Genomic DNA, 19,200 nt, shown 5'->3' with positions numbered 1-19,200 from the left:
CACATGCAGAAATTGCTACAACCTTTGTTTATAAAATACAAAATCTGAGAATCTACCCCATCTGAAAAGTTATAGGCATTTGATGGGTGTGGGGAAGGAAAGTCACTCCTCTTTAGGGAGTTGGCCAATGGTAGGTTGTTCATGTCCCAGCAGAGGACCACATGCACATATGGGCAGCACTACATGTATCCACAGTAAGACATACAGCTAGGGAGGGATGGAGGGTGAGGTGCACTAGAGAGAGTTGGAGTGAAGTAGTAGAAGGTAGATACGATGAATATTCATTCTATAAATACATGAAACTTTAAAAATAAATCTTTTAATAGTACTTTGAAAATTTCTTACAATGTATTTTGATTATATTCACACCTTCTCTTGCTACACTTCTCAAATCACCATACTTCCCTTTTATACCCAACTTGGTATCTTCTTACCTTTCTTTTAAATACATCACGTTTAATTTGTGATACTCATGGATTCTTAGATATGGGATCTTCTGCTGAATTGTGGTAGACATACTAGGAGCCACACTCTTAAAGAACAAGGATTATCCCAGAAGTTATCAATTGCCAAAAGCTCCTCAGCTAGGGGTGGGACTTCATGACCACTTTTTTCCATACTGGGATTATATGAGCTTATGCAGGTCAAGTACATGCTATCTCAATTTCTGTGATTTCATATGCACAGTTGCCTTGCTGTGTCTGAAAGACACTTTTGTTTTAGTCATCCACCATCTCTGGCTTTTAATTATTAATATAATATAGTTATATTAATATAATTATATAATATATAATAATATATAACACACACACACAGCTTAAGGAAGTCCAAGTGTGAGACAATAACTCAGCTGGTAAAGTGCTTGTGGTATAAATGAGAGGACTTGAGTTCACCGACCAGAAGCAGATCTTTGGATGTTTGAAGCCAGCCTGGTCTACGTAATGAATTCCAGCTAGGTCAACATAGTGAAACCCTTTCTAAAAAACAGACCAAAACAAACACCAAGACCCCATCTAAAAAAATCAAGGTGCACAGCATCCTGAGGAATGACACTGGAAGTTCACTTCTGGTGTCCACACATACCTGCACAATGTGTACCCGCAATACACACACACACACACACACACACACACACACACACACACACACACACACGCGCGCGCGCGCGCGCGAGCACACACCGGAACAATGTTGTCATTCTGGTTAAATGGAGAGGAACAAGTGTTTTGTTTTGGTGTTTTTGCAGATGCACACACATGATTCTGCATCCTCTGCTTGAAATCCTACTGTGACTCGTCAGTGCTACAAACTAAAAGCTCTATACTACACTGCAATGGGTGGTCCAAAAACAGAGCACAACTGCTGTTGAACTCTCAGAAGTGCTAACAGCCCTACCTTTAAAATGGCTAACTGGCCGGGCGGTGGTGGCGCACGCCTTTAATCCCAGCACTCGGGAGGCAGAGCCAGGCGGATCGCTGTGAGTTCGAGGCCAGCCTGGGCTACCAAGTGAGCTCCAGGAAAGGCGCAAAACTACACAGAGAAACCCTGTCTCGAAAAAACAAACAAAAAAAAATAAAAAAATAAAATGGCTAACTGATAAACCTGTCTGGGTTGGACAGTGGCCTTTAACAAAAGAGAAGTTACAAGTTTTAGAACAGCTGGTTCAAGAGCAGTTAAATGCTCAACACACTGAAGAATCTTCCAGCCCTTGGAATTCTCTTTTTGTTATGAAAAAGAAATCTGGTAAATGGAGAATGGTAACAGACCTAACAACAATTAACAAGGTAATTCAGTTAATGGTCTCTCTACAATCTGGAATTCCTTTGCCTACTTTGCTAACTAAAGGATGGCCTCTCATAGTTATTGATTTAAAAGACTGTTTCTTTTCAATACACTTAAAAGAAAAAGACAGAGAAAGATTTTCTTTCATGGTGCCTACTTATAATAATTCTCAACCAGTTAAGAGATATCAATGGAGGGTTCTCTCACAGGGAATGTTGAATAGCCCAACCCTGTGCCAATATTTTGTACAATAGCCATTGGAAGTAATATGTAGACAATTTCCTGAATCTATAATTTATCATTACATGGATGATATTTTACTAGCTGATTCAAACACAGATACCTTAGAAAAAATGTTTGAAGAAGTAAAGAAAATTTTGCCTTGTTGGGGATTACAAATTGCTCCTGAAAAGATACACAGAAGAGATTCTATCAATTATTTAGGATATAAGATAGGTCTACAGAAAGTTAGACCCCAAAAGGAGCAAATTAGGAGAGATCAATTACAGACTCTTAATGACTTTCAAAGATCATTTGGAGACATTTCCCATCTATGAACTGTTGGTGGGGTAAAAAATGATGAACTGAGTAAAGTGTTCAAAACCTTAGAAGGTGACAAGGACTTAAATAGTACAAGAAAATTATTACCTGAAGCTGAGAGAGAATTGGCCTTGATGGAAAAGAAAGTACAGGGATGATATGTGGATCATGTGGATCTAAAGCTTGATTGCATTTTGGTTATTTTACCCTCTAAGCATTCTCCTACAGGAATTTTAATGCAGAGGGAAGATATTATATTAGAATGGATATTTATAACAAATAGAGTAAAAAATTAAAAACTTATGTGGAAAAGATCTCTGACTTGATTTTAAAAGGAAAATCGAAAGTTTGTCAATTAGCAAGAATGGCCACAGTAGAAAGAAAGAAAGCTGTAGTATTTTTAACTAAGGATGACATTGACAAATTATAGGAAGAAAGTGAACCTTGGCAAAGAGCTTGTAGTAATTTTTTTTGGGAGAGATTAATAGCAAATACCCCAAAAGTGATAGAATTCAATTCATAAAGAGAGCTGGTTGGATGGTAATGCCCCAGAGGTTGCTTTCTCATACAGGATTATTTTAGCTATCCTGGGTCTTTTGTTTTTCCATATGATGTTGAATATTTTTCTTTCCAAGTCTGTGAAGAATTGTGTTGGGATTTTGATGGGGATTGCATTGAATCTGTAGATTGCTTTTGGTAAGATTGCCATTTTTACTATGTTAATCCTACCAATCCATGAGCATTGGAGATCCTTCCATTTTCTGATATCTTCTTCAATTTCAATCACCATCCCTGACCTCAAGCTCTACTATGAAGCTACAGTAATAAAAACAGCTTGGTACTGGTATAAAAACCGACATACGGACCAATGGAATCGAATTGAAGACCCTGACATTAATCCATGCACATATGAACACCTGATTTTTGACAAAGAAGCCAAAACTATACAATGGGGGAAAAAAAGTATCTTCAACAAATGGTGCTGGCATAACTGGATGTCAATATTTAAAAGATTACAAATAGATCCATATCTGTCACCATGCACAAAACTCAAGTCCAAGTAGATCAAAGACCTCAACATAAATCCAGTTACACTAAACTTAATAGAAGAGAAAGTAGGAAGTACTCATGAACATATTGGCACCGGAGACCACTTCCTAAATATAACACCAACAGCACAGTTACTGAGCACAACAATTAATAAATGGAACCTCTTGAAACTGAGAAGCTTTTGCAGGGCAAAAGACACAGTCAATAAGACAAAAAGACAGGCAATAGAATGGGAAAATATCTTCACCAACCCCACATCTGACAGAGGATTGATCTCCACAGTATATAAAGAAATCAAGAAACTAGACATCAAAATACTGAACAATCCAATTAAAAAATGTGTTAAAGAGCTAAACAGAGAATTCATAAAACAAGAATCACAAATGGCTGAAAGACATTTAAAGAAATGCTCAACATCCTTAATCATCAGAGAAATGCAAATCAAAATGACTCTGAGATACCACCTTGTACCTGTCAGAATGGCTATGATCAAAAACACTAATGACAGTCAGTGTTGGAGAGGATGTGGAGCAAAGGGAACACTCCTCCACTGTTGGTGGGAATGTAATCTTGTACAACCACTGTGGAAATCAGTATGGCAGTTTCCCAGAAAATTAGAAATCGAACTACCTCAAGACTCAGCCATACCACTCTTGGGCATATACCCAAGGAATGCTGATTCATACCACAAAGATACATATTCAACTATGTTCATAGCAACACTATTTGTAATAGCCAGAAGCTGGAAACAACCTAGACGCCCGTCAACTGAAGAATGGATTAAGAAAATGTGGTACATATATACAATGGAGTACTACTCAGCAGAGAAAAACAATAACAGCATGAAATTTGCAGGCAAATGGATGGAACTAGAAAAAAATCATCCTGAGTGAGGTACCCAAACCCAGAAGGACAAACATGGTATGTACTCACTCATAAGTAGATTCTAGATATAAGGAAAAGAACAATCAGACTATAACCCACAGAACCATGGAGGCTATATATATATTGCATGGGGGACCCTAGGATGGCTATGACTTATAATAAGTTTTGGTTTTACTCAATTACTGAGCAAGCCTCAATGAAACATTTCACTATTAAGATAAGAATCTATACTGTATCAAGCTGATAATAGAAAAATTAATTAATTAAAAAATAAAAAGAAAAATTTGAACTACTAAAAAAAAAACAAACATATTTTGCTAAAGTAAAAAGGGGGAACTAGGGACTCATTATTCCTCTCTACATTCTATTCTTTCCCTTGTTTTATATATTTTAAATTTTTATCGGTGGATTCTGCTGGAGTATCTGCTGCAGATAAGCACTGGAGGGCTCCTGTTGCAAATCACCCTCTGGTACAATAGAAGGATCTTTCTACTGGCACTTGGAGGAGACCCGATCTGGTATTGGTGTGGGCCGAGGGTTCTGTTTGTGTCTTTCCTCAGGACAATGAGGTTCCTCTTTGGATTCCTGAGTGCTGAGTGCACCCTGTGACTGCTGCTGAAACCCAACATGGCAGAGACTGTAGCCAGAGTTTTCCTGCCTGGCCCACAGTCAGGACAAATCTTTGTCACCCACCAGTCCCACAGATGCTCAGACCCAACCAAGTAAACACAGAGACTTATATTGCTTACAAACTGTATGGCCATGGCAGGCTTCTTGCTAACTGTTCTCATAGCTTAAATTAATCCATTTCCATAAATCTATACCTTGCCACGTGGCTCGTGGCTTACCAGCATCTTTACATGCTGCTTGTCCTGGGGGTGGCTGGCAGTGACTCCTTCTGTCTTCCTGTTCTTTCTTTTCTCCTCTCTGTTAGTCCCGCCTATACTTCCTGCCCAGCCATTGGCCAATCAGTATTTTATTTATTGACCAATCAGAGCAACACATTTGCCATACAGAACATCCCACAGCAAAAGACCTATTGGGCCTTCATGAAAAACCTCTCCCCTTCTGATGCCAATGGGGATTGAGAGCCCAATATGGCCAGCTTTGGCAAACATTAACATAAGCCTAGGAACTGTAGCCATGTGGTTGGATTCTCCAGAAGGTAATGTATGGTAATTGCTTTTTCAAGTATGTTTGAGAATGTGTCACACAGACACCTTGGAGATTAAGGATAACCCTGAAGGTCACTGACCTCCATTTGTTAACAGTTGCAAGCCAGCTAAGCCTTTTCATTTTCAAAATCCTCTTGAAGCTGGTACCTACTTTTCAGGAGTGGCTCTGTGCACCATTCATTGGCCTCCTGAAATTCATTTAGCCCTCTTTGAAGATACCTTAAAATTTATGAGCCTAAATGTGGTCATTATAAGACCATTAGTTATGTTCCTTGTGACCTGCCTGTTTTTTCTTTATGGTTCTTAGTTGTTCTTTTGCAGAACTGACAGCTTAAGTCATGCTGGGATCAAGAAAAATGGCCCTTAGCTGTTCATGTTCCCTGGAGTTGTAACCATGCCAGTGGATGCCCACACACTCCAGAAGAGAATTTGACATTGCTGCTGCCATTGTTGCTGTTATAGCAGAGGTGGCCACTGCTGCTACTGTTTCTGGGATTACCATTTTATAATTGCTTACTACAGGTAGCACAGTGGAGACCCTGGCAGCAAAAGTAGCTACCGCAGTTAATTAATCTTTTATTCTATTGGGCATGATAAATTTAATTCAATAGTTATATACATTTTGATTGGCTTTGAAAATTATAAATTTATAAACTCAAGTTCCATTTGCTTTTGGGATACCATCTTACAAGGGCTCCAATTTGCAGTAAGGCTCGTTAAGGAAAGGAATGGCTCAGTTGCCTATAGCCTACTGGCTGTGGGTGTGTTAGGACTTCTGTTGGTCTTTTTTTGTGTCGAACACACAGATTGCAAGCCCAGTGCCACTTTGAGATCCTTGGCAGCAATTAACCATGCAGCTCACACAAATTGAGCCGGTATGATAATGAGTATTCAGAGATGGGTAATGCCTGGGGGGCACTCACCAACCTAAGACAGAGCACCTGTGTGGCCTGGGCAGGCATCTCCATGACGGGTAAGGTGACCTGCTGACATCCCATACAACCCAAGTCAGAAGCTCATTTATTAGTAAAAGAGGGACCTTTAGGGTCCTGGCCCCTGTTTGGGGTAACTGTTGCCTTGCTTGCTGACCTTGACCTTTATATCCTCCCAATGCTAATTCCCAGCCAGGTTTCACCCTCATGAATGCTTAAGGGAAGTTCCTTGTCTGTGTATCCTGCATAATGGGTATTAACAGCTTAGATGCAAGATTGTAAAACATCAGTAGTGAACTTCTGCCCTCAGGGGTTCTCCCATTGTGCTGTAAGCCTGTATTTAAGATCTCTTCCCTCCTTCAATAAATGGCATTCAGCATTTAAAAAAAGAGAGAGAGACAGCTGATTGGATTCTACCTTGCATTGTAAGAGAAAAACCCATATCTGGAGCCCATATATTTTATACAGATGCAAATAATCAAGGAAAAGCAGGTTACAAATAAGAAAATTTATGGAAAGTCATTCAAAGTCCTTATAATTCAGTTCAAAAATTGGAATTGTATGCTATTCTGTTGGTATTAATGGATTTTTTGGAACCTCTTAACATAGTTACTGACTCTCAGTATGCTGTAAGAGTGGTATTACATATTGAGACTGAAGAATTTATTCCCAATGAGTCAGAATTAATCCTGCTATTTATTCAGTTACAAAAAATAATCAGGAATAGGAAGCATCTCTTATAAATAACTCACATCTGATACCATATGGGTCTGCCAGGACATCTAGCACAAGGTAATGAAAAGATTGATCAGTTACTAATAGGTAACATGCTAGAAGCCTCAGAATTTCATAAGAAACATCATGTAAATAGCAGAGATTTGAAGAAGGATTTTTCTATCACTTGGCAACAAGCTAAGGAAAGTGTAAAAAAAAAAAGTTCTACTTGTTCCTTCTATAACCAAACTCCATTACTTGCAGGGAACAATCCAAAAGGTATACAAAGAAATGAAATTTGACAGATGGATGTGTTTCATTTTGCAGAACTTGGAAGATAAAAGTACATACACCATACTATTGACACCTATTCAGGATTTCAGTGGGCAACTCCTGTGAGTTCTGAAAAGGCTGATTCTGTGATTACACACCAATTAGAAGTTATGGCCATCATGGGAGTACCTGTACAAATTAGGACAGACAATGCCCCAGCATATGTCTCCAGCAAAATGAGACAGTTTTTTTTTTGTTTTTGTTTTTGTTTTGTTTTTTGCCTATTACAATATAAAGCATGTTACAGGTATACCACACAATCCCACAGGCCAAACAGTCATAGAAAGATCAAATCGAACTTTAAAGGAGATGCTAAATAAACAGCAACAGGTAACAATGACTCCTAGAAATAGATTGCATAATGTTTTATTAACCTTGAATTTTCTCAATGCTGATAAGAAAGGAACAACAGCTGTGGAGAGACATTGGATGTCAGACAAAACTCCTGAGCTAAACCAACCAGTTTATTTAAAAAATGAGTTGACCTCAGAATGGAAACCAGGGTAATCCTACATTGGGGAAGGGGTTTTGCTTTTGTTTCCACAGGAAAAGAAAAGCTATGGATACCAACAATTAATAAAAATTCGATTCAAACAGGAGAAACCCCTAGATGAGAAGTTAAAGTTCACCCCCAGATGTGACATCTCTACAAATTGTAAGAAAAACTTAACATACAAGGGTTGGGGCAGGGTTCTGGTTTTTGTCTTTACAGGATAGTAGAAAAAACCATCTTCCAGAAAACAGAAGGCCTTGGATATCCAAATATCTACAACAGATGATAAGAATCTATTGGTACCAATCTACACAGGGTAAAATCTTACTGCCTAACAACTGTATCTCTTTAACTCTAGAAAAGTTATGGTTCCGATTCAACTATATATAAAGCTAGCCTTGGATTTGAAAGTTGGCTTCCTCCATCTCTAAACCCAAGCATATTGCTAAAAGAAAAAATTTAAGACATTCTGTCTCATATCAGAAGAGCCGTCTGGTGTGGAACAGAAGAAAACCAAAAAAAAGGACCATTGTCACCAAGATTCTACTTCTCTCCGTGCTTATTTTTGATTTCTCAGAATACCTTTTTATATGTCATGTTATCTTTAAAACCAAACTTTCCACTTTGACATTAATAATGCTCAAGTTTTCCATAGTAAAAAAATAAGTTTTCTCCAATGTCAATTTCTGAAGTCTCCAGAAGCAAGATGGGGCTCCACAACAACAACTCTACCCAGTCCAGAATGATGCCATGGTACCTAAGAACATTCCTCATGATCAGCTTTGGACTGAAAACTCTTCAGGATAGTTCCAAGATGAGATGGTCCATCACACTATACTTTTAGCCAGAAAATCAGACAATCATCTATTTCTGAGACTAGTTGCATACTTTATGAATAGTTCTATTGAGACCTAACAATCTAAGCTCTCTTACAGCACCCCACAGAGATACCATTGCCTCCTAAACAGCAGGAAGAAACTATCAGAGAATGACCCCCTCTCCCAATGTTTCATTTTTCTCAGGGTTATGGGTGGATGGTTGTAGCATTGGGGGTCAAACAATGAAATACAGACTCAATATTCTTTTTTAGAAAAGAAAAAGGGGAATGGATAAGTATAGGATATTAGTGTAGATTATTGTATTTACTAGTAAACTATTTTAGTAAAATATCAGTCTTAGATAATTTGCACTGATATGGATTCTTATATATTGATACAAATGTGAACTATTTTTATATTCCTATTTAAGACAAATTATATATTGATACAAATACAGAACTATATTTGTTGTAATGTACATATATTTCTACTCCTGTTTGAAACATTTTGTATCTTGATACAGATGTAAAATTATATTTGTCATACTGTATGTATTTTCTACCTCTATTTAGTATATTTTGTATATTGATATATGTTTAGGATTATTGTCATATTGCATATTATACTATATATACATTCATACCTCTGTTGAAGCTATTTTGTGTATTGTTACAATCTTGAGGTCATTGTCCTTATATGGTACATCTGCTTACAGACTGTTTATCTTGTTATGGGAAGCCTTAGTCCTTAAGTTATTTTAGTAGAGAAGACTTATTGAGCTATAGTCACTCAAGCTTGTCATTTTTATAGTTATGTTAGTTAGGTTCTTTAGACTTACAGAAACATATGTCAGATGGATAAGTAGTCTTCAAACACTTCATAGACCTAGAGAATATAGCATTTTAATGTTTTGATAACTTGGAATTCCTTTGACATGAGACACGATTGCTCCTGACAGCACTGATCTGATCCTGAGAGAATGTTGGGCTTCTGAGACATTTCCATTTGGAAATTTGTCTTCTTCTTGGCACAAAAAATGGCCTATTGGGCAAAGAACTGCCCTTGTTTCAACTTTGACAGTACAAATACTGTCCCTTTGATACAAGCAGGACACAAGGAAAAGTGACTCTTGAACTCTGCCAAGAGAGTGTAGGATAGTCTTTCAAAAAAACTGCTTCTGAGAATGGTCTGACAGATACTCTAGGTCTGTATCCAATTTGAATGCACCAACGATACTGAGAAAATCTAGGTGACTGTCCAGGCTGCCAGCTGTCTCTGTCTACTCTTGCAAGACTCCTGAAAGTTGTTTGTGTTCTTCTCCCATTTCTCATGTATTATTATATTTCTTCTTGGGTCTTTGATGGAATTGGAGACTAACAGTTATAATTACAATCTTCTTGTATCTTAGCTAGAACTTATTAAGTATTAGATTCAGGTTCTTCAATGTAGGACCTCTTGTGGAAGGATTTCTGTAATGTACCATTTACCTATGTTCCAGACTCTTCTGGATTTCAGTATGAGTTTCTTGTTTGGTGTTGTTCTTGTTAATGTAGTTTCATCTTGTCTAGGTCATTATCCCTTATTCCTCTGGGACAATATTTGGTAATCATCCCTATTGTAGATAATTTTTTATTAGGTTAGAATTTTCTCATTTAGACAAAAGTAGGAGTTATAGTGGGTAGCTGTTCCAGCTTTGACCTTGAAACACTGTCCCTAGAGTGACAGCAGATAACTGCCACACCTGCCTATAACCTACCCCTGGGGCATGGCGATGGTACCTCATCTCTCCCGGATCCTGTAACCAACCCCTATTGGCTGTAAGTTACCCCAGAAATAAGCGTCTCTTGATTACCAGATAAATTATGTGGAATTGCCTCATTAATTACAGTTATACTGCACTACAGCCACCACACTGGCAGAATTCCTGCTGCACCACTAGCTCCACGCATGTCTTTGCTGCTATCTGAGGTCCTTGACACACCACATATCTTCCCACCTTGCTCAGGAATGTCCTTTCCTCATGCAGCCTCACCTCATCTCTCTTGTTTGACTTCTCTGTAAGTCTCTCTTTGTCAAAATCTGAATCTTGCTATGGTCTTACTTCCAACCATGCATCAGTATTTAATTTGCAATACCTATCAACCTTTATAATCTATGTTTGTCAAACCTGGTCACAATATTCAAAGGGCAAGACCAGGTTTGTTTGTTTGGTTGGTTGGTTGTTTTCTGTACCAGGGTTGTCATTCCTGGCAGACCTCATTACAACCATTTAGTGTATTTTTTAAAAGATTAAACAAATATTTCTCAGAGTGATAAGAACTTGGATGGCTATCAGGAGCCTTCCTATACTCCAGAATGGAAAGTAAATTTGATTTCCATGTTCCCATGGACTGTGAGAACCTAATGAACTTCCCAATAGATTCTAGCAAACTCTGGGTAATACCATGTTAATTACCTTTCTGCCTTCAGTAACTGAGCTCTGGCAAACCAGTGGAGGAAATGTGGCCTTTACATTGGTTTCTATGAAGAATCTAGGCACAGTTATCGCTGGCATTTTGTGAACCATAATTTCTCTTCTCCCGTTCTCTCTTCCCCTCTCTTGCTCTCTGATCTCATCTCCCTCCTACTTTTGCCACATGGACCTTACTCTTTTCTCTCTTTTTTTCCCCAGAAAGAATAAGCTCTTCCCAGGTCCTTCTTCTGGATCCATATCCACAAACCTAACTTTTTCTTGAGAAGAAAACAAAATTCTTTTCTCATATCAGGCTTTATCCTGGCTTGCACCACAGATACCCAAGTATCTTAGTTACTGTTCCATTGCTGTGAAGAGGCACCATGACCACAGCAACTTATAAAAAGAGACATTTAACTGGGGGCTTGCTTACAGTTTCAGAGGGTAAGTTCATGACCATCATGGAGGAGAGTAGCATGGTAGGTCAGCAGACAAGGTGCTGTAGCAGTAGCTGAAAGATTACATCTTATCCTCTAGATGAAGGCAGAGAGAGGGTGATACTGGACCTGACATGGACTTTTAAAACCTCAAAACCCACCCCCAGTGACATATCTCCTCCAACAAGCCACACCTTTTAATCCTTCCTAAATAGTTCATCAACTAGGGAGCAAGCATTTGAATACCTGAGCCTGTGAGGTTCATTATCTTTCAAAAAACCACACTAACAGCTCTCATTTTGCTCTGTTATGCTTGCCATGGTCAAAGAAACTATATTCTTGTCCATATAGACACAGTCTTTGAAGTCTTCATTTCCGTTAAACCCCTACCCCAATGCCCAAATTAACAGTAGCTCATCTTACTGAGAGGGCATTCTTACATTCTTCACAAATTTTCCCATAGACCCCTGGGGGGCATTGGCACTGTCCAGTCTGAGGATCACAGGTGCCTCCATTCCGACAATGGCAGATGCCCCTGCATTCCCTTCTTTTGGCCTCCTTGGAACAAGCTGTGAGTAAATTAGGAAAGGTGAGTGTGTAATGGAACATCCTGCCCATCACAATGAAAGCCAGAAGGAGAGATCGGAGGAGACGTGGTCTTTCTATTAGGATGGCTACCACGTCATTAAAATTCTTAGTACCTTGCAGACCCAGGGTAAAACTCTGGTCTAGTACTAGTTTCTATGATTTAATCACCCCAGGGGAATTCCAGAGGATACATCTGGTTAGAAAAATAATGACTTAAGGAGATGCTAACAAGGTTCAAATGCAAAACTGACCTTACTCCTTAAACTCTAACCCTTGTGGTTTCAACACTACCCAGACACATTTGCTGAAGAACTGTAACCAACCTTAATGAGAAACAAACTGTATCTTTTACTCTGAAAAATGTGGAGAAAACTCAGAGGGAGAAAATGTCATATTTTAAAACCAGCAATGAATGCAGCTAGAGTTCTCTTGGGGGCTCCCAAGGTGTTTTGCATGCTCAGATTTTGATGAAATTAAGCAAATGACAATATTTTCTAGTTTGTTCATTCTTTCAGAAGTACCAAGTATCCAGAAATGTAGGCTGAGGAAATTGTGACTCTCTTTAGTGTGGATACACATAACTCTTGGGATAATTGTATTAGCTATTTTCGTGGATATTTTACCATAAGTTTTATTCTAAAGCTATATTAAGGATATTGCCTCCTACCGGCTTCAGATTCCTTTTATTTTCTCGATGTGCTTATTGTTTTTTCTTTCCATCTTTCTATTTTTCATTGAGACAAGGTCTAATGTATTTAAGATTGCCCTTGAACTCATAAAGACTTTAAACTTCTAATCCCCCTTCCTCTACCTCTTACATGCTGGGATTACAGATATGCTCCAAAAATTTGGTTTATGCAATGTTAGTATTTGAACTCATAGCCTTGTGAGTGTTAGGCAAATGCATTACCAACTGGGCTTAACCATTTTTTTTTTATTAATTTCAAGCCATAGGCTGCTGTAAAAGAGTGAGTAGGAGGGAAAGGGGGAAATGCAAGTTAAAAAAGAGAAAGGGATTGGGGATGAACATTTGTCAAGTCCTATGTTGAGAAGTCTAAGTAGATATTTTCATAGTAGACCAAAAAAAATACTGGGATAGTCATCTAGTCAGTAGGGAGGATTAGAGTTAGGGTTAGGGTCATCTCAGTTGGGAGCCCCATTTTTCTGATTTCTACTCAATTTTATTTTCAATTTCCTGGGTTGCATTTAAAATGCCAATCATCTTTAAAATATATAATTTATATGGATTTTAAAGAATATCTCCCACTCCCTTTTGATTAAGGAATCAGTTGAAACCTTTGGGTTGATTTGGATTGTTCTGTCTTCCTTCTTAGCCTCTGCTTTCTGAAGCAGATCCTTCCAGAAAAGCTCTGTGAATACTCAGGGCATCTGCAAGGTTTTCCATGTATGAAGACATGGACATTTTGTCCTTTTATTACCTGGCTCACTTTAATCTCTCAAAATGAGATTTGTATCAGCAGTGCTTTCCTCTGATGCTTCAGAAGTAGATTATATAGTTTTATTTCCCATGTTACCACATCAAGGATGATGTGTTCAAACCACACAAGAATATCAATGGGCTTGCATGGTAAAGCAAATCTCTGTATTATAATAGTCATATGATGACATTATATACATTTTATATTATGGAGTATGTGATCTTATGAGTCAATATAATTGAGGGTCTCCACCAACATTTGTTCTGTCTGTACTGATGTGGTTGGCACTCCAATGTAGAATAACTCACAGTAAATAAGAATTAATTGTACCTGACCAAGGAGTACACTCGCCAAGAAAGAATGTCAATACAATAAGATAGAGTGCTTCACATCTACTAGAAAGACCAAGGCTTGCAGAGGCCATCACATGAAGGTCTACATGACAGGCAGAAATGAATCTTCAGAGTTCCTAGTGAAACAACAGCCACAGAACTAAAAAAGTGCAGAAAATTAAGTAGCCGGTGATTTAACTTCCTAGAACTAGTCAATTGACAAAGACTATGATAAAGATTTAAAAAAAAGGGATTTATAGAAATCTCATTCTGGAAGGTTCCCAGTGACTAGGTATATATTATGTACAGGCAGTGAGCTGCTTCAAAGGGTCAGAGCAGCAGAGAACATGATCACAGGCACTCATGGGGAACAGCCTGATCACCCGAATGAGTCATGCTGGCCAAAAGATTTCACTATGTCAGGACCTGGGTCCTATGCCTGCGACATGCAGTAGAACATATCTCTGCTCTTTTTTCCTTGCATGCATGGAGCTAAAAGGAAAAATCTGCTCAACTATCTTCCAGATAACCATGAAGACACATATTTTTTAAGTATATGGGAAAGTTAAAAAGAGGGAAAAAAAAACCTCAATGTATTTTATCACATGGAAGTTTTAACTCCTAAAAGCTGCCTTCATTTAAAACACAAATGAAATGATATTTGGATGGTATCATATTTAAATTTTTGATAGTTTCTCTTGAGAGATTTATATAAAAAGATAAAACTATCACCATTGGCTATGTTAATGTGATTTTCAAAGGGGGGAAGAGAGGTTAAAAAAAAAAAACAGAAGCAAGTCCAGCTAAACAATTTCACTTTTGAAAATTTTAAGCAAATTCACTGTACTTTGTAACACAAACCCTCCTGCTTTTTCCATTGGGAATAGCTGGCCAAGTGCTGGTGATTTATTTGAGCACAGGGTTTTTATCAGACCAACCTTATTAGGAGCCTTTATTAATTTGTTTTGTGGGTTAGCAGGATTTGGAGCATTACCTTCCCCTGAGAATATGAAATCTTTCCTTTCTGTCCTATATTCAATTTACAAATGCCAGCATTCACCATCATTCACTATTTACAACAAATATATTGCTATCTCTCAGTAGATAGCTAATCAGTATATTTTAGGGTGCCTTTTTTGAGGAGAACTCACCCAAAGGAGCTTGTCGGTCCTCACCAGTTCTTAAGGTGTTGCTTTCATTGCAAAGAATGCCGGTCCAGCCTTCTGGGCAGAGGCACCCGCTCGTTCCTTCGCGACACCTCCCTCCATTCCTGCAGTCCTCACAGCTCAAGCTGCAGTCCAGGCCAAAGGTGCCATCTAAACAGACTGTCATGGGAAACCAGCTTAGTTGGCTCCTAACTACACATGTAACCAAAAGTAAAGCAAAGTTCTTAATTCCCCAAAGAAATCAGATCAGGTATCTTTCCCAAGAAAATATGGAAGAGGACTTTAGCAAAGAGATAATTCTCAACACAGAACAGATTTTATTTTGGTCAGTTATAATATTAGATTATTATTCCTTCCATAATGGGCAATAGGGAAGAAACATAAGCCAGGTCTATGACTGATTCTAGAGCACAAAAGGGACAGATAGCCCAGGCTTGTTTTTCTTTTCTTTCTAGACTTTTCTATGGATATATTTTAAAGTAAATTCACATTGAACCTTAACTATCATGTGTAAAGGCACACATATTTAAATACACCTGCCAGCGGCCCACAAACTCTGATCAGGGTATTGCATATTACCTGTCACCTAAAATGTCAATGCTATTAGTCTCAAAAATAAAACACTACTATAATTTCTGACACCACACATTTCTTCTGAACTTTTCATAAATAGAATTGTAAAGTAAGCGCATTTGTAGTCAGGTTTCTGCTGTGGGATGTCTTTCTGTATGTTGTGAATATGTGTTGCTCTGATTGGTTGATAAATAAAGCTGTATTGGCCTATGGCAAGGCAGCTTACAGGCAGGCAGGAAATCTAAGCAGTAGACAAAAAGGAAGAAAGGCAGAGGCGAGAGAGACACCAGCCTGCCGCCCAAGGAACAACATGCCAGGAGACCACTGTTAAGCCATGGAACATGTGGCAAAACATAGATGATAGAAATGGGTTAATTTAAGATATAAGAGCTAGCTAGCAAGAGGCCTGCCATAGGCCATACAGTTTATAAATAATATTAAGCTTCTTAGTGATTATTTTATAAGGAGCTGCGGGACCATGGGACTGGGTGAGACCAGAGAAACCTTACAGCTACAGGTTTCATCATCACAGCGTTTGTAGTATTCTACACTCTGTGTGCACAAATAGCTTTTATGTGAGTATAGTGTTCTATTTCTTACTGAAATGCAATATATTCGCCTCTTCATTCTCTTCTTGATGGATATTATCCTGCTATGAGAAAGCATAGAGGTATTCGTTTACTCAGTTGTTTATACATGGGCTCATGTTTTGTCCTCATCTTGGTGTTGGGGAGAGGGGTGGATGTGGGGCCTTGTGACTCTGTACAGAGCTAATTTCCACTTTGTGCATGTTCATCACAACTGCGTTGCTCAGCGCTGCACCTGCCTCACTTTCTTAACAGCTGTCTGTAGGAGTACATGGCACATCTCATGATTGGCAAATGATTGAAGAGAAGACAGCAGAGATGTAACTGGATTTCTCTCTTTCCAAACCTTGGTCAAACGATTTCACTTGGTCTGTGTTTGTTGTCTCAACTACATTTATTCTGATTTTGAATAGCCAAAGCAGCAGAAATTGAATAAAGAAACATTTAAATATTCTACCTTTATGCAGAAGCATTCATAGATAGTCTTATAAATTAATTATAATACAAGTATATTACTGCTAGTTTCGCTTTTATTTTTATTTATTTATTTAGGTGCATGTGTATATATGTATGCATATGCCATGGCACATGTGGTAAGGTGAGGAGATAACTGTTGGGAGTGGGTTACCTTTTTCCACCACGTGGGTCCTAGATATTGAACTCAGGTCATTTATAGTAGCAAGTCCCTTACTCACTGAACCATCAACATACTTCTTCACCCCATACTCCCATTTCTACAAATACCTTCATATTATCCCTTTATTGTATAAAAATGGAAGTCAAGAGATGATAAATTTATAGAAAGCTCTGCAAAAGTAAAGGTTTTGGTCCCATATTTCTACTAGATCTCCTATCTCAACATTTGATGGCCTTAACTATTGATAATGAAATTACTTGGACAACATGCCTGAGTTATCTAATGATGAGGATATACTAACAATGAAACCATTCCTTCACTCACCCACTCTGTGCAAGGCTGTCAGCTGTTGGAACTCTTCTTCTGCTTCCTGGTCTTCTTCATTATTGTCTTCATCTTCATATGAAGCAATCAGAGAAGGATCAAGATAAGGGAACGGCTGAGGTGGGTTTTGAACCAGATGGCCTGGAAACCTCAGGATGTCTAGTACCTCTTCTTCCTCCTCTAGCTGTTCATCATCTAAAGCTCAGACCAGAGAGGAAGAGACTGGTTTTCAACACTGCAGACAGAAGGAGGAAAAAGCAACCAAGCACTGACAGATAGTGAGAGTCTGAACTAGACAGCCAAGCAGGGGTGAGTGATGGGCAAAGAGCTCTGAGCAGGCTCTTCAGAGGCCCATTGTACCAGCAGCCAGATGCTGCCCGCGTGGGGCTGAATTACAGTAGACAGAGTACAAAGGAAATAAAGTAAAGCTGGAAAGAAAACAGGAGGAGGAGGAAGAAAAAAGAGGATGGAGGGAAACAGGACAGAGGGAAGGAATGAGAAAGAAGGAAAGAGAAGAGAGAAGGAAGAGAGAAAGAGAGGGAGAGAAGGATAGAAGGTGGACAGAAAGACAGAGACCTAAAGGAGGGAGGCAGTGAGGGTTGTGAGGTTTCCCTCACCAGCACCCTGAAGATGAGGAAGCAAAAGAAATTTAGGAGACTCAGCACAACCCCTTGGCTACTGACCGAGACAGGTTCTTCCATCACTTCCCATTCTGTAGCCTTCTTCACAGGCACAGTCATATGTCCCTATGGAGTTGATGCACAGCTGGCCACAGTCCACATTGATATCCAGGCACTCATCCACATCTAGGGAGAGTAGAGTTAACCAGCATCTGCCCTTTGAGGCACTGTGACCTTCATTAACCAGCAGCAGATCCTGACACACAGAAAGCAAGTATACCCCTCAATGTCAGGTATACCTACTGACTGGCTTGCATTCATTTGCAAGATTACTGAAGGCTGGCCACATAAACCAGGGATTTCTGATGCCTTCTTCGTGTAGCTTGAGTGAAGAACATAAAACTTAAATTCAATGAATCCAAGCTGTGTCTTATTCTGCAGAAATGTACTAACTTCTCAGCTTAAGTGTGCAAGTGGATACTGACTTTTTTGTATAATTCCATGCAGGGTCTATGGAGAACTTTTGGCACAGAATAATACTAACTAGTCTGTTCTCATGTAACTACCAGATTTATGACTGAATCTGACTTTATATTCAGTCAGTGTGTTAGATACACGGAAAGTCCCAGACTGAAGCCACACTCCAGCTTCACCTCAGAGGGTGCACACCTTACCCCTGTGTATACGCCCAAGTGTGTGCATTTGTGCCATGCAATCATATCTTGGCTCACTCCTCTTAGGAGCAGATGGTGCATAAAATGCAGCTTTTGTTGGCTCTGTTAATTGGATGGAAATGATAAATGGTAATATACTCCACTGTGTTTAGTGTATATAGATAGCACAGTGTGTTTTTCTTTGATCTATACTGAAGGGCTGGCTTGTAGTAGTTTAAAGCCTGGCTACCATCAGAAATCAGGATCAGTTTCTGTAAGCAATGAAACTCTACTTTCTCTGTGACATTAATGTCATATATTTGCCTTGACACCAGAGTAGATAGTAATATTATGACCTCTGTACAGATTTCAAGAAAGTATGTTTTTAACAATAATAATAATAATTGCGAAATGAAAAAATCAATTATATATTTAAGATAATTTTGTTTTTAATTATTTTTAAGTAAGCATACAAAGCAATTGATTATACTATAGCATGTTTATACACATATGCCATTCAATTTTATTCTCATTCTTATCTTCCCTCCTTGCCCTACCTTATCCTTTGTCCTTATTTTTAATCCCTTCCTCCCCTATAGTCTGCCCTTCTTTTATGTCACTTGTATCCCATCACACTGTCTAGCCCCTACCACCTATCATCTCTCCTGTA

The 19,200-nt window shown here is 38.7% G+C and overlaps 1 protein-coding gene across 4 annotated transcripts in view; it reads right to left on the bottom strand.

Annotated features, from left to right (window-relative positions):
* The window catches only part of LOC102920155 (EGF-like and EMI domain-containing protein 1), a 708,148-nt gene that overhangs the window by 99,375 nt on the left and 589,573 nt on the right, over positions 1–19,200 (bottom strand). For all 4 annotated transcript variants that reach the window (XR_013051998.1, XR_013051999.1, XM_016000520.3 and 1 more), the window contains exons 11-13: positions 17,941–18,063; positions 17,258–17,452; positions 15,122–15,295 (exon numbers count right to left, since the gene is read on the bottom strand). Coding sequence is in view for 2 of the 4 variants with exons in the window: in XM_016000520.3 (XP_015856006.2) it covers positions 15,122–15,295; positions 17,258–17,452; positions 17,941–18,063 (492 nt within the window). In the remaining 2 variants the exon portion in view is untranslated. The remainder of the gene's footprint in view (positions 1–15,121; positions 15,296–17,257; positions 17,453–17,940; positions 18,064–19,200) is intronic.

This window comes from Peromyscus maniculatus, chromosome 6 (assembly GCF_049852395.1).
Source record: "Peromyscus maniculatus bairdii isolate BWxNUB_F1_BW_parent chromosome 6, HU_Pman_BW_mat_3.1, whole genome shotgun sequence".
Lineage (NCBI taxonomy): Eukaryota > Metazoa > Chordata > Mammalia > Rodentia > Cricetidae > Peromyscus > Peromyscus maniculatus.
This window is presented reverse-complemented; position numbering and strand designations above follow the sequence as displayed.